This window comes from Bombus terrestris, chromosome 16, assembly GCF_910591885.1.
Source record: "Bombus terrestris chromosome 16, iyBomTerr1.2, whole genome shotgun sequence".
NCBI lineage: Eukaryota > Metazoa > Arthropoda > Insecta > Hymenoptera > Apidae > Bombus > Bombus terrestris.
In genome coordinates this window covers 8662512-8680004 of record NC_063284.1, presented here as the reverse complement: position 1 = coordinate 8680004, position 17493 = coordinate 8662512, and the positions used below count along the sequence as shown (strand labels likewise).

Genomic DNA, 17493 nt, shown 5'->3' with positions numbered 1-17493 from the left:
GTGTAATCTAACCGAAAGTAATGTCACTTTGATATTAAAATCTTGAAATTATATTAGAAATATAATCATAGGAAGTTTTATTTGCAACGAGTGAGAAATGTAATATATAATACAAGGGAATAGGAAAGAATAGTCTAATTTCCATGTTATTCAAATAAATACTTATTCATTTCGTTAAAAATATGTGTGTTAGAATTACAATTTACAATTTTCAAATACAAATATTTCAAAGCATATAAGCATATAAATAGTATAATCTAACAACCATAAATGTAATATAAGATGGATTTTATATCTTATAGAACTTTGTGGCATGATTTATTGTGTTTATCGTGAAAAACAGGAGAGCTATACTTTTACCTATATTTCAATAAGATATCAATATTTAAATTATGGATCTAAATTTTAATTTCTGTTTTTCATTCCATTGTAACCATTTGCATAATTAGCAGAACGATTTATATTCTAACATAAATTTCGAAACAGAGATAAATAATTACATAAGACATAATAGTTGGAGACACGTGAGCAAAATGGAAAAACAACTTGCTGTTCTGAGTGAATAGATGAACAAAGGTTCAAGACCTCAAGTAATAACGTTAAAATATTATAATTTATTAATAAAAATCTACAAATATTTTATGTTTTTTAAAATACGAAATGTGTTGAATTATGAATTAAATCATTTTCTTTCAACAGCTTAATTTTTAGTTACTTTCAAGTACGTTGAAGCTCTTGTTCTCTAAGAAACACTTCATCAAGTTACCAGCCTTCTTGCACTTGTTGGGACCAGCTGTAATGACAAAAAATAAGAATCATTAAATAATCCTATTCATATCGTAAATGCTTTACTAAAAGTTTTATTTAATATTTAAGATAGAGTCAACATTTTTAACAACGATGTCCTACTCACTGATGTGTTTGCAGTTAGAGACCACATTATCAACTTTATCCGCGGGCGATCCACCAGCTACCATCTTTTCCTTGGCAACGTCTTCCTTAATGTCTCCATCCTCGTCCATCTGTGCAACAGAAATAAAAATATTTTTCTTTTATTTTCTTCTATATATAAAGTGTCATACGAAAAGAATTTAGGATTTCAGATTATAACTCATAGAAAGGAATAAGAGACACTTAATCAATATAAAAGTCTTGAAATTGATTTCAAATTTTTCCATGTATTCACTTCCTTTCCATGCATTTATAATCTTTTTTAATTAAGGTGAAACAGATTAAATCGAATTTTTCATGATAGCACGAGAAAATCTAATATTATTTCTTTCCATGAAAACATCTAAAAATTTGTCTCTATTCACCAGGTGATAAACAATGTAATCAACTTACGACGATAAATAATTTATATAAACTGTATATCTCGTGTAATACGAAAGGTGGAAAAATTACTAGGGACGGTATTTTTTTTTTATGAACGAAAAAGCGATGAACTATTATATCTATCTGTCAGGCCAGAGATACGCTCTTGATATTTTTCTGCTCTTCACCGGAACGGTTGATTTTTAAATCTATGTTAGTAGCTGTTATAAGTCTCAGTCTTTTTGTTTTATGTAATTTGATTCAAAGAATATAAATATAGATACAAATATTTTTTATAAGTCTATTTACACAATTTTGTTACTTACGATTCCGATCTTCCTCAGCATACAGAAGGAGAAACAAGCAAGTTTTTCATCGTCCTGAGCAACATTGCCTTTCTTGGCATTTTCTACCACCTCTGAAAATCGAATAATATTGATTAAAGTTCTCTGTTCAATTGTTCGCAATTTGTTTCGTTGTTTGCTACTTACGTGGGTCAACACCACTCTCTGTGGTGCAAGCTGTCCTGTATTCCTCCAATTTGGCTTTTTGATCCTCTGTGAGTGCCTGAAAATATTAGTATATATTGTAAAGACTTTGAAATAAATATTTAGCGAAATTTTATTAGTAGTTTAAATGATTAATGTTTTCAGTTTGTAAGTATAAAATACACATATGAATTCTTTCTTTTCTCTTTTTAATATGACAATCAACTTTTTAGAGCTATCAGTTCCTTCAACAAATTCAAAAAGAAGAAATTTCATACTTCAATTATTATATTTCTTTTATTCTTGATGTTAACAAAATTTTGTTTTTGCAATCATTGAGTTCTTTCTTATACATCGCCTTAGTCATATAACAACAAGTTTCGAAATTGTTGCTCAATTCAATTAAAAATCTTCTTAATCATTTTCAGGACGTAAGAGAGATAAGTCGCACGATTAAAATTAATAAAATCATTATACAACGACTACGATAAAGATATCTTTATTCAGAGAATTCAAAACAATAAAATTATATGTAAAAGAAAGAAATTTATTAAAAAGATTAAATAAATTGCAGTTAAAATGATAACAGAAAAGATGAGAAGAGTAAAAGATTTCAAAATTTACCAAAGCACCGACTAGGCAGAAGGCAAAGATGATAGCCGGCGAGCGCATCTTTCTTTAGGAGTTGTTGAGGAGCTCGAGTAAACACGATCTGTACGAATGTTCACTAAGAACTGAATACGCAATAAATGTTTCTCGAGTTTTTATAGTTATAGCTACAATCATTGACGATGGCACGTCCCATGATTTCTCCCTCCATTGGGTGCTGGCAAATGCTGCTGTATTTCCCGTATGGAAGCTCATCGATATTTCGCCTCCGGTCATCTATCAGAATATAATAAAAGAGAGTACTTGTTAATATCTAAAAAAAGACAAAGATATATCGCGATAATTCGTTCCGTTCTTGAAACATTCAAAAGCAAAAAAGTGGTTATTCTTAGACAGAATGATGACGTGGATAAATAGAGATAGATCGATAAATTCTCGTCTTTTGAAGATTCGTGCATCTAAATTCATAAATATTAATGTTCAATACAGAAAAATCTACTTGAAATATCGTTAAAATTTATAAGTCCGATGGAATGCCAGTATACTATTAGTCTTGCTCAGATTGTATTATAAATTTGTAGTTAGACATAAAATTTTTAAGTGTGAACGTTTAATACTTGATTGATTAATACACTTGATGATACTTGATTAACATCATTTAGTTCGGACAATATATAATTTAGAATAATTTAATTTCTTTATCAATAGTATGTTGATATAAAAAATATATATAATATTCGTATATAAATTACATGTGCTCTTAGCAAAGAATATTATAATATCACACAATATGCTTGGAAAAACAACAAATCACTAAAAATGTTCTATCTCCAAAAGGAAGGTGATTCGGTGAAAAATATGAGTATATATCATTAATCAAAACATTCGCAAAAGCCCGTCTCAAAATCTACAAATCACAATACTTAATGAGCACAATCGACAGATTTCGTATATCAATTTCTTGTACAGCACATCTTTGTGAATGACATTGCCGGATCTACCTGACACGAGATTTTTATTCTCTATCCGAAGTGAAGGTTACGCTGGAGTTCATAATGATCCTACGTATGAGGATTTGTTGGTGGCTTTGTATAATCAATTGTACGTCTTAATTAATCGAGTATAATGGTTATTTTCCCTGCGTGATCTTTTTCCAGAAACACGACATTGAAATAATAATATTTAATAACACTTATATAAAATTTAAATAGACGAATGATCAAGATATTGGTGGTACATGAATTTTCATACTTCTCATTACAGTTAATCACATACATCACATTTTCATACAATGTGAGTCAATGATTTTATAAATTGAAACAAATGGAAAGGCAAGGTTAAAGTGTTAATAGAGAATATTTCACATTAATTCAATTCTAATTACGCTGACATGTAATTATATTGGGAATTGGATAGCTCTTGTTGCTATGCGACATTAAACTCGTAACTGATAAGGACGAATGGAACTATGCACTGAATAACACCAAAAAGAATTTTTCTGTTTTGTTTTAGGATAATATTATATTATTTTTATGCAGGAGGACTCAAGCTGGAGAACGATAAGGCGAGTTCGACGCAATTTCTCGAGGGTCAGCTGCTGCACAGGAGAAATGATAAATGTAATGATACAGTATAAACTATTTCGTTCTCTCCAATTGGAAAATACAGAAATTACATTTACCATTCACGTCGAGATAACGAGACGAATTATAAACTTGCAATTACGTACGATAATAATGAAACATATACATATATAGCTGTGCTATAATTATAACTCCTCGATAATTTAATGGCCATTTATGAATTCCAGGTGGCATAATCTGGCTATGCTGCTATATTTTTAATACTTTTAATGCCTTATGACTGAGTAAGCACCGAGAAAACAGCGAATAATTAACGACCATACAGAATGTCATGGACATGCATTTTAAATAGTTTCTTAAATCAGTTGCACTAAACTACAAACGACAAAATTCCAAATACGAATTTTACATTTATTACAATAATCTTAGAATTATTAGAAAATTATTATTATAAGAAGGTGATGAGAACCTTCAATTAAAAAATTGATACGAGGGAACTATATCGATAGTCTTATATAAAACGCTGTTCTATGAAGCAGGATGTCATCTCTATTTCTTCATCGAATCGATTAAAATAACGAAGAAGTGACTAAAAGGATAAAATGAGGAAAATAAATAATTATTGCGTGAAATAAAAACTAATAATAAATTTACATTTAAAGATTATGATAGAAAACTATTTCTTTCAGAATTTGTTTCTATAAGAATAACATGTTGCCTATAATTATGATAATGCCTATTGCAAGCTACGAATATTGGTACATATTTATTACAATTTAGAGAATTCAAATTTTTAATTACGAAAGATTTTTATTTTATTAAAAAATTATGTATACATCAATTGTCATTTTCTATATACAAAACATATTGATATTTAGTTTAGTTTTTTCTGGTAAAGTTTCCAATGAATAAAGTATTTTATCTAATGACACGAGCAAGGTTATCGCACGTGTGATTTATATATATTTTTTGATGTGAAGTCAATATAGATCAAAGTTTAATGTTTTTATCTTAATTATCATCGTTATTACTTTCCAACTTTCTATTGTTTTATGAATAATTTTTGTTCTTTATCTAATAGAATCTCCCTAATAGAATCTCTTTCGCCTCAACGAAACATTAGTACCATAATTAATTTGTGATTTAATTACGAGATTAAGATTTTTATTTCGTCAAAGATTTTTTCCAGAATGTTCTGTTGCATTGTTCATAAAATAAATTTACGGGATATGAAAATGGAATTACTATCAATAATAAAATACAATACTGCCATCAATATTGAGGTTTTTAACTATTTGATGCATTAGGACATCTATGCCCATACATGCACTAACACATTAAAAAAAGTTTAATCATTGCGTTACAGAATAATACATTAGTCATGTGTAGTATGAAAATATAATTGTAATACAATGTTTCCTAAGTGCTTTATAAAACATGAGAGATAAAACTAAGAAATTATTGCTTCGGTACGTAACCATTTCTTCTGTATACAAATGACTGATAAAAACTTTATCATCACTAATATTCATTCTTTTATATTTCACAGTACAAATGTATATTATCGAAAGTTGGCGAATATTAATTAACTTATTAAATTTTTAAACGAACGAAATATTATTATAGATTGAAATTTTTATAGAAAATCATCTTTAGCCAAAACTGGTTACTGACGGCATTGATGTATTAAGTATTAAGATAGGATGCGCTTTCCATTTGAAAGCGTGCCACTTCGAATATATAAATAAAATTATATATTTAATACCAAATATATAAAATTATATAAATAAAATTTATGTGTATATATATTCTTTGAGATATGAGTTTTGTGTCTAAGAAATAGCATGTTTTTTTTTTTTTTTTTATTTATTTATTAAGATTCACAATTTGTCCAATTTGGACATTTGGTGGAATTTTTTAGCGGTTAAATTAGCATGTTGGTGGCTACCCCCAGCGGGGTACCATCCTCGTGTTTCTTAGGTTATGTCCTTTATAAGGTCTGCTGGGTGCTTCCTTTTTAGTCTTCTGTCCATATTTGTGATTTTGTATGTTCCCGCAGCTAGCCGGTTTATGTGTGTTGCTATTCTTAGTTTGTATTTCTCGGAGTATCTGTTGATTTCTTCCTTGACCGTTGGCATTCCCAGGTCCCTTCGTATATCTTCGTTTCTGACGTACCAAGGTCCGTTTACTATTGTCCTGAGGATTTTAGCCTGTATTACCTCTATTTTGTTTATATGGCTCATTGCCGCCGTCCCCCATAGTGGTATTCCGTACGTCCAGATTGGTTTTATGATCGTTTTATATATTTTTAACTTGTTTTCTGTGCTTAGTTTGGATTTTCGGCTTGTTAGCCAATGCATTTGTCTTCTTGTTTTCTGTATTTTTTCTACTATTGATTTGATGTGTAGTTTCCAGGTGAGTTTTTGATCTAAGTGGAGTCCTAGGTATTTGACATGCTTTGTTTGCGTTATATGCGTGCCGTTCAATAGGATGTTTGGTGGTGTCTTTTTCCGTAGCGTGAATGTAATATGGTTGCATTTATTGGGGTTTGCTTTTATTTGTTTTTCTTGTAGCCAATTTTCTATTTTTACGATGTGTTCTTGTAGTATTTTGACTGCCGTTTCTGGGTTAGTATGCCTGACTAGTATAGCTGTGTCGTCCGCGAATGTCAATACTGTGCTGTTGGTAGTTGTTGGTATGTTCGCCGTGTATAATGTGTATAGTATTGGGCCTAGGACGCTTCCTTGTGGTACCCCGGCCTTGATGTCTTTAACTTGAGAATGTGTGTCCTTGATTTTTATTACGAAGGTTCTGCAGCTTAGGTAGGATTTTATTAAGTGGTGTATTTGCTCCGGGAATTGTTCCCTAATTGTTTGTAGTAGACTTTCATGGTTAATTTTATCGAATGGTCACTCCTGCTCGGACAGCCGAGGAGGACGGACGTGTCTAGACGGTCGTCCTCTCCAGGTATAAGTGAATAGTGAAAAAGTGCTCCAAAGTAATAGTGCTGCAAAGTGATAGTGAGGAGGAAATAAAATAACAATGCAGATACCAACTATAAACATAGCAACAAAAGGAGAAACATATTATATAAAAACCAAACAAACCAACATGGAGACAGAAGAAACAAAAGAGCATCGGGGACAGGAAGATAGCAATACAGAACATGAAGGATACTACCAGGATGAAAGCTGGAAGCCAGTGAAGGCTAGCAAAAAACGTAAAACAACCACAGACACAAGTGCCATAGGAAACCCAGTCACAGAAAAGCAGCGATGGCTGCAAGAATTACCACTAAGTAACTCCTTCAACTCACTAACTGAAGAAATAGACTCTGACCCCGTAAGTAAAACCATTACCCAAACAAACCATATTACAAAACCACCACCAATCTTTGTCGAGGCCCAAATAATAGACCCGCTCATTGATCTACTAAATAACCTAGAAGAGAAAAACAATTACACAATAAAGCAAACAAAATTGGATCAAGTAAAAATTCAAACAAACACACCAGAATCATTTAGGAAAGTTACAAAAGCATTAAAAGAAAAAAATGCCATCTACCACACTTATCAGCTTAAAACTGAAAGGAGCTATAAAATTGTCATAAGAGGATTGCATCCTAAAACCAACGTACATAAATTAAGCGATGAGTTAGCTAAAATTGGACATCAAACTAGAACAATAAACAATATAACAAGATTCGACACTAAGCAACCACTACCACTATTCTTAATAGAACTTGAACCCAGAATCAATAACAAGGAAATATACAATATCAAACAAATACTAAACACAATAGTAACAGTCGAACCACCACGACACAAAAAAGATATACCTCAATGCATGCGGTGTCAACAATACGGACACACTAAAAACTACTGCAACAGAAGCCCAGCCTGCGTCAAGTGCGCAAAAAATCACTTAACTGCACACTGCCCATATTCAGGAAAAATAGAAAAAGTTAAATGCTTCAACTGTAACGGTAACCACCCAGCCAGCTATAAAGGCTGTGAAGTAAGAAAACAACTACAACGAAAACTGTTCCCGCCCCTACGAAGCAGGACAAGCACTAACACACAAGCCCATCATGACAGCACAAAACCTGAAACATTACCAAATACAGAGCAAGCAATAAACACCAAACCTATCAGCACCAACACCATTGGTGGTCTAAGCTATGCTCAAGTAACCAGCCAACCAACACACACACATAACCAATACCACAGCAATAGTAACAACGACACTGCAGAAATCAAAGAACTGCTCAAACAATCCATAAAGAACACCGAAATGCTAACCAGAATGATAAGCGAACAAAATGCAGTACTCAAACAGCAAACCCAACAAATCACAGTCATGCTACAACTAATTACAAACGTGCTAAGCAAAAAATAAAAACGGACACTCTAAAAATAGCAGCCTGGAACTCAAACGGCCTACAACAACGGGCCCTCGAAACTAAAACATTCATATACAATAATAATATAGACATATTACTTGTCTCAGAAACACACTTCACTACAAAAAGCTATTTGAAAATACCATACTACACCATATATGATACCAAACACCCCTCAGGAAAAGCTCACGGAGGGACAGCAGTGATAGTCAGAAACGATATCAAACATTATCTTCACAGCCAAGTTAACAAAGAATATTTACAAGCAACCACTGTTACAGTTCAAACTAGCAGCAACCACTTCCAGTTGTCAGCAGTATACGTGCCTCCGCGACACAAAATAACAACACAAATGTGGGAAGAATACTTCCATGACCTAGGGGACAAGTACATCGCAGCGGGAGACTACAACTCAAAGCACACGCTCTGGGGATCAAGAAACATTACACCTCGAGGTAGAACACTAGAAAAATACATTAGAAATAATAACCTCAATATATTATCCACAGGAACACCGACACATTGGCCGACTGACCTGAACAAAAAACCAGATCTTCTGGACTTTGCAGTTACAAGGGGACTAAACACAAATAAACTAAAAATAACACCCAACCTCGAGCTCAGCTCCGATCATACACCCATAATAATTGAATACAGAAACAAACCAATTCACTATAGCAAACCAGAAACACTATACAATAAAACCACCAATTGGCAAACTTTCAAAGAAATAATAGAAAGCAAAATAAACTGCAACATCCCGTTAAAAACTCCTGAACACATAGAACAGGCAGTAGCAACATTGACAGCAACTATTCAGGAAGCAGCAAGGACAACCACTACTCCCGAACCAACCAGCAGACAAACAATAACAATCCCGCAAGAAATACTCGACAAAATCAAAGAAAAAAGAAAAGCAAAAGCAAAATGGCAAAAATACAGAACCCGAGAAAACAAAAAACACTTAAACAAACTTGCAAAGGAAATAAAAAACAAAATAAAGGAGCACAACGATAACGAATTCTCAAAGTTCATAGGGACACTCTCCACACACGAGAACACCAACTATTCACTATGGAAAACCACGAAAAAAATAAGGAAGCCAATAATACCCGTCCCGGCAATCAGAAAAGCAGATAACACATGGGCAAGAAGCAACGAAGAACAAGCTGAAGAATTCTCCAACCACCTCTACAACACATTCACACCACACATTACCAACAACAGCAACCTCAAAAGTCATACGGAGGAGGATCCACAAACCACTGCTACCACAGCCGACAAGGAATACACCATACCTAAAACATCGGCACAAGAAATTAGAAACATAATTGATAAAACAAAAAACAACAAAGCGCCAGGAATCGACCTAATTAATGGTAAAATCTTAAAAAACCTTCCGCCAAAAGCAATAAGACTAATAACAGTAATATTCAATGCAATTCTAAGAATTCAATACTTCCCCAAACCATGGAAATTAGCACAGATCAAAATGTTACATAAACCAGGCAAAGACCCGCACCAAACTGCATCTTACAGACCAATATCACTGCTTCCAGTATTTTCCAAAATACTGGAAAAGATAATATACGACCGCATAAAACCAATAATAGAGACAAAAAAACTAATACCGGATCACCAATTTGGTTTCAGAAACAAACACTCCACGATAGAGCAAATGCACAGGCTTATAAACGAAATAATAGTAGCACTAGAAAACAAGGAATACTGCACAGCCCTCTTCATAGACATAGAGAAAGCATTCGATAAAATTAACCATGAAAGTCTACTACAAACAATTAGGAAACAATTCCCGGAGCGAATACACCACTTAATAAAATCCTACCTAAGCTGCAGAACCTTCGTAATAAAAATCAAGGACACACATTCTCAAGTTAAAGACATCAAGGCCGGGGTACCACAAGGAAGCGTCCTAGGCCCAATACTATACACATTATACACGGCGAACATACCAACAACTACCAACAGCACAGTATTGACATTCGCGGACGACACAGCTATACTAGTCAGGCATACTAACCCAGAAACGGCAGTCAAAATACTACAAGAACACATCGTAAAAATAGAAAATTGGCTACAAGAAAAACAAATAAAAGCAAACCCCAATAAATGCAACCATATTACATTCACGCTACGGAAAAAGACACCACCAAACATCCTATTGAACGGCACGCATATAACGCAAACAAAGCATGTCAAATACCTAGGACTCCACTTAGATCAAAAACTCACCTGGAAACTACACATCAAATCAATAGTAGAAAAAATACAGAAAACAAGAAGACAAATGCATTGGCTAACAAGCCGAAAATCCAAACTAAGCACAGAAAACAAGTTAAAAATATATAAAACGATCATAAAACCAATCTGGACGTACGGAATACCACTATGGGGGACGGCAGCAATGAGCCATATAAACAAAATAGAGGTAATACAGGCTAAAATCCTCAGGACAATAGTAAACGGACCTTGGTACGTCAGAAACGAAGATATACGAAGGGACCTGGGAATGCCAACGGTCAAGGAAGAAATCAACAGATACTCCGAGAAATACAAATTAAGAATAGCAACACACATAAACCGGCTAGCTGCGGAAACATACAAAATCACAAATATGGACAGAAGACTAAAAAGGAAGCACCCAGCAGACCTTATAAAGGACACAACCTAAGAAACACGAGGATGGTACCCCGCTGGGGGTAGCCACCAACATGCTAATTTAACCGTTAAAAAATTCCACCAAATGTCCAAATTGGACAAATTGTGAATTTTAATAAATAAATAAAAAAAAAAAAAAAAAATTTTATCGAATGCTTTCTCTATGTCTATGAAGAGGGCTGTGCAGTATTCCTTGTTTTCTAGTGCTACTATTATTTCGTTTATAAGCCTGTGCATTTGCTCTATCGTGGAGTGTTTGTTTCTGAAACCAAATTGGTGATCCGGTATTAGTTTTTTTGTCTCTATTATTGGTTTTATGCGGTCGTATATTATCTTTTCCAGTATTTTGGAAAATACTGGAAGCAGTGATATTGGTCTGTAAGATGCAGTTTGGTGCGGGTCTTTGCCTGGTTTATGTAACATTTTGATCTGTGCTAATTTCCATGGTTTGGGGAAGTATTGAATTCTTAGAATTGCGTTGAATATTACTGTTATTAGTCTTATTGCTTTTGGCGGAAGGTTTTTTAAGATTTTACCATTAATTAGGTCGATTCCTGGCGCTTTGTTGTTTTTTGTTTTATCAATTATGTTTCTAATTTCTTGTGCCGATGTTTTAGGTATGGTGTATTCCTTGTCGGCTGTGGTAGCAGTGGTTTGTGGATCCTCCTCCGTATGACTTTTGAGGTTGCTGTTGTTGGTAATGTGTGGTGTGAATGTGTTGTAGAGGTGGTTGGAGAATTCTTCAGCTTGTTCTTCGTTGCTTCTTGCCCATGTGTTATCTGCTTTTCTGATTGCCGGGACGGGTATTATTGGCTTCCTTATTTTTTTCGTGGCTTTCCATAGTGAATAGTTGGTGTTCTCGTGTGTGGAGAGTGTCCCTATGAACTTTGAGAATTCGTTATCGTTGTGCTCCTTTATTTTGTTTTTTATTTCCTTTGCAAGTTTGTTTAAGTGTTTTTTGTTTTCTCGGGTTCTGTATTTTTGCCATTTTGCTTTTGCTTTTCTTTTTTCTTTGATTTTGTCAAGTATTTCTTGCGGGATTGTTATTGTTTGTCTGCTGGTTGGTTCGGGAGTAGTGGTTGTCCTTGCTGCTTCCTGAATAGTTGCTGTCAATGTTGCTACTGCCTGTTCTATGTGTTCAGGAGTTTTTAACGGGATGTTGCAGTTTATTTTGCTTTCTATTATTTCTTTGAAAGTTTGCCAATTGGTGGTTTTATTGCATAGTGTTTCTGGTTTGCTATAGTGAATTGGTTTGTTTCCGTATTCAATTATTATGGGTGTATGATCGGAGCTGAGCTCGAGGTTGGGTGTTATTTTTAGTTTATTTGTGTTTAGTCCCCTTGTAACTGCAAAGTCCAGAAGATCTGGTTTTTTGTTCAGGTCAGTCGGCCAATGTGTCGGTGTTCCTGTGGATAATATATTGAGGTTATTATTTCTAATGTATTTTTCCAGTGTTCTACCTCGAGGTGTAATGTTTCTTGATCCCCAGAGCGTGTGCTTTGAGTTGTAGTCTCCCGCTGCGATGTACTTGTCCCCTAGGTCCTGGAAGTATTCTTCCCACATTTGTGTTGTTATTTTGTGTCGCGGAGGCACGTATACTGCTGACAACTGGAAGTAGTTGCTGCTATTTTGAACTGTAACAGTGGTTGCTTGTAAATATTCTTTGTTAACTTGGCTGTGAAGATAATGTTTGATATCGTTTCTGACTATCACTGCTGTCCCTCCGTGAGCTTTTCCTGAGGGGTGTTTGGTATCATATATGGTGTAGTATGGTATTTTCAAATAGCTTTTTGTAGTGAAGTGTGTTTCTGAGACAAGTAGTATGTCTATATTATTATTGTATATGAATGTTTTAGTTTCGAGGGCCCGTTGTTGTAGGCCGTTTGAGTTCCAGGCTGCTATTTTTAGAGTGTCCGTTTTTATTTTTTGCTTAGCACGTTTGTAATTAGTTGTAGCATGACTGTGATTTGTTGGGTTTGCTGTTTGAGTACTGCATTTTGTTCGCTTATCATTCTGGTTAGCATTTCGGTGTTCTTTATGGATTGTTTGAGCAGTTCTTTGATTTCTGCAGTGTCGTTGTTACTATTGCTGTGGTATTGGTTATGTGTGTGTGTTGGTTGGCTGGTTACTTGAGCATAGCTTAGACCACTAATGGTGTTGGTGCTGATAGGTTTGGTGTTTATTGCTTGCTCTATATTTGGTAATATTTCAGGTTTTGTGCTGTCATGATGGGCTTGTGTGTTAGTGCTTGTCCTGCTTCGTAGGGGCGGGAACAGTTTTCGTTGTAGTTGTTTTCTTACTTCACAGCCTTTATAGCTGGCTGGGTGGTTACCGTTACAGTTGAAGCATTTAACTTTTTCTATTTTTCCTGAATATGGGCAGTGTGCAGTTAAGTGATTTTTTGCGCACTTGACGCAGGCTGGGCTTCTGTTGCAGTAGTTTTTAGTGTGTCCGTATTGTTGACACCGCATGCATTGAGGTATATCTTTTTTGTGTCGTGGTGGTTCGACTGTTACTATTGTGTTTAGTATTTGTTTGATATCATATATTTCCTTGTTATTGATTCTGGGTTCAAGTTCTATTAAAAATAGTGGTAGTGGTTGCTTAGTGTCGAATCTTGTTATATTGTTTATTGTTCTTGTTTGATGTCCAATTTTAGCTAACTCATCGCTTAGTTTATGTACGTTGGTTTTAGGATGCAATCCTCTTATGACAATTTTATAGCTTCTTTCAGTTTTAAGCTGATAAGTGTGGTAGATAGCATTTTTTTCTTTTAATGCTTTTATAACTTTCCTAAATGATTCTGGTGTGTTTGTTTGAATTTTTACTTGATCCAATTTTGTTTGCTTTATTGTGTAATTGTTTTTCTCTTCTAGATTATTTAGTAGATCAATGAGCGGGTCTATTATTTGGGCCTCGACAAAGATTGGTGGTGGTTTTGTAATATGGTTTGTTTGGATAATGGTTTTACTTACGGGGTCAGCGTCTATTTCTTCAGTTAGTGAGTTGAAGGAGTTACTTAGTGGTAATTCTTGCAGCCATCGCTGCTTTTCTGTGACTGGGTTTCCTATGGCACTTGTGTCTGTGGTTGTTTTACGTTTTTTGCTAGCCTTCACTGGCTTCCAGCTTTCATCCTGGTAGTATCTTTCATGTTCTGAATTGCTATCTTCCTGTCCCCGATGCTCTTTTGTTTCTTCTGTCTCCATGTTAGTTTGTTTGGTTTTTATATAATATGTTTCTCCTTTTGTTGCTATGTTTATAGTTGGTATCTGCATTGTTATTTTATTTCCTCCTCACTATCACTTTGCAGCACTATTACTTTGGAGCACTTTTTCACTATTCACTTATACCTGGAGAGGACGACCGTCTAGACACGTCCGTCCTCCTCGGCTGTCCGAGCAGGAGTGAGAAATAGCATGTGTTATTATGTTTTGATACTGTGTGTAGGAAAATTTCGTTAATATATGAACACCAACATATGTGTGTATAATTAGTATATATATGTCGGAGATGAAAGAACACCGAAACCCCTCCTTGGATTAGCGGGAATACCGTAACTTTGTAACTTAGCATAAACAAATGTCGCTCCGATTGTTCGAGATTTATGATCATGAGCTTGGGCTCGAGGCGACAATCAGTCGCCGAACGTAGCCGCGGTCAAAGGGATGAACGTTTTATCTAACAAAGGCACAGAGTAACTCTATACCTCTCCTTAAAAGAAATAGCCGTAGCGACACGCGGCAGTAAATATTTCAAAGGCTTCTGTCCCGTGGCTCGTCACACGCAGATTCTATCCTCCGGGTAAGATGATCTCCAGATGTCAATATACCACCGCAGTATATGGTTAGCTAACGTGAGGACCCGCAATAAATCTTAAGATTTAGATTCGCTGTCGAGTGCCGAAGCGTGCAGACGTGTCTCTAGTGCCCAGTGAAGTTCGAAAGCAACACGTGTCACCCAACCGTCGAAAGTGAACACAACGTGCTCCTATCTTCCCAAGTGTTTCCTATCCGCCAGAGAGAAGAAAAGCCTACGCACCTAACCCCAACCCGATCCCTGCCGCATAGCCTCACGACTAGTTATTCATATTGAAATAGCTAGCTCGATGATGGCCCAACAATCACGACCAGGCTCGCCTGTGCAAACCCATCACTACCCCGCGCTACTACCCCCGTGGCAGAAGTTCAGCAGATCCCCCCGTGCCAACGACGCCAATAAGGCGAAAAAACGCAAAACCGAACCAGCAGACACAAACTCGAACGAACAGCCATCAACGCAAATTAAAACCCACCACAGGTTCGCAATCTTGGAATCCACCAACGACGCCATGGAAACCGCAGGCTCGCCACCTAACCACCACGCACAGAGACGCCCCCCTACCCACCAATATTTATTAATGATGTCATAGACATCCAGACAATGACCAAGTCCTTAGAGAGAGATATCTCCAAGGAGGACTATAACCTGAAAATAACCAACAATCAAGTAAAAATCCTGCCGACGAATCCAGAAGCTTACAGGAAGCTCACCAAGACACTCAGGGCCCTGAACGCCAACTTCCACACCTACCAACTCAAAGAAGAAAGACCTTTTCGGGTGGTGCTACGAAACATCCACCACTCCGCAGACGTCGACGAACTAAAAATAGAACTATCGAAACTCGGCCACGAAGTCACAAATGTCAGCAACATAAGGCATAGAGTCACAAAAGACCGGCCATCCCTATTTTTCATCGATTTAAAACAGAAACCAAACAACAAGGAAATCTACAATATCAGTCGCCTAATGAACGCCATCGTTAAATTCGAACCACCGCAAACCAAAAAGGAGATAGTCCAATGCAAAAGGTGCCAAAGATATGGGCACACGCAGAAATACTGCAACCACACCTTCCGCTGCGACAAATGTGCAGGTACACACCCCACCAACCAGTGCAGGAAATCACCGGAAACCCCAGCGAAGTGCATCCACTGTCAAGGTGACCATCCTGCCAACTACAAAGGCTGCTCAGCCTACAAAACTCTGTACTCAAGCAAATACCCCAAACTTAGAACAAAAGAGGAAAATTACCAAACACCCAGCTCGCCGAAATCCACCGTTATCCCAATCCCCCCAACCAATCAAACACCCAGCCCTATCAAACTCACCACTCCCTCAAACTCCTATGCTCAAGCGGTACAAGGCACTCAAAATACACCAAATAGCCACAGGGATCCTCCCCAAAATAGTGCCCCCACCTCACCTAACACAGACAACGTCTCTAGACTTGAAAAGCTAATAGAGAAACAATCAGAGCAAATAAACAATTTGCTATCGCTATTAACATTCATCATGGATAAATTAATACGCCCAGACACAAAATTAAACCAAGACGCATAGCTCTCTGGAATGCCAATGGTCTAGCGCAACGCAAACTTGAGCTAGAACTCTTCCTAAAACACCAGCTAATCGACATAATGCTCATATCTGAAACCCACTTCACCGACAAAAACTACCTGAACATAAACGGATACAAGTTCTACCATACCCAACACCCCAGCGGAAAGGCCCACGGCGGCACCGGAATCATAATTAAAGCAAACATCAAGCACTACGAACTTCCACCATTCCAGAAAGACTACCTCCAAGCAACAAACGTAGCAATAGAAGACTATCATGGTACAATCACCACCTCAGCTGTATACTGCCCTCCCAGACACTCCATCGCCAAAGAAGACTTCGACCACTTTCTGGACACCCTGGGCAACAGATGCATAGCCGGAGGAGACTACAACGCTAAACACACCCAATGGGGTAGCAGACTGGTTACAGTAAGAGGCAAAAACCTCCTCAACAGCATAATATCCAACAACCTCAACTACCTTACCACATACGAACCCACACACTGGCCCACCGACACAAACAAAATACCCGATCTCCTTGATTTCTTCATAACTAAAAACATCTCGCCAAGACACGTCCAAATCAATTCCTCGGCTGATCTCTCCTCTGATCATTCCCCCGTGATAGTAACAGTCAGTTCAACTATCATCGAGAATACACCTAATAGCTCCATTCATAACCAACACACCAACTGGCAGCTCTTTAGAGAAGTCTTTACCCACACAACTTCAGCCTCAACCTCACTAAAAACCAATGACGAAATCGAAGCAGCCACGGAAAACCTAAATGCGAGCATAATAAACGCTATCCGCGTCTCCACACCGGCAAAAAACGTCCATCAGCAATCACGAATACCCCCAGTACATACTTAAAAAAATAGCAGAAAAACGTAGACTAAGAAGGATATGGCAGACCCATAGAACACCGGAGGACAAACGCAAACTAAACAACGCAACTAGAAAACTATCCAAAACCATAAAGAACTACAATAATGACCGTTTTCACAAATATCTCGCCAGCCTGTCCCCCACAGCCG

At 36.4% G+C, this 17493-nt stretch overlaps 1 protein-coding gene across 1 annotated transcript; it reads right to left on the bottom strand.

The window, feature by feature from the left end:
* Window positions 1-594: 594 nt before the first annotated feature.
* Window positions 595-2577, bottom strand: LOC100649907 (general odorant-binding protein 56d). The gene is made up of 5 exons (XM_003402744.4): window positions 2427-2577; window positions 1806-1881; window positions 1641-1732; window positions 914-1022; window positions 595-793 (listed from the first exon to the last, which is right to left on the bottom strand). Exons 1-5 carry the CDS (start codon window positions 2472-2474, stop codon window positions 708-710), a joined length of 411 nt encoding a protein of 136 aa, XP_003402792.1. The 5' UTR covers window positions 2475-2577; the 3' UTR covers window positions 595-707.
* Window positions 2578-17493: the final 14916 nt, after the last annotated feature.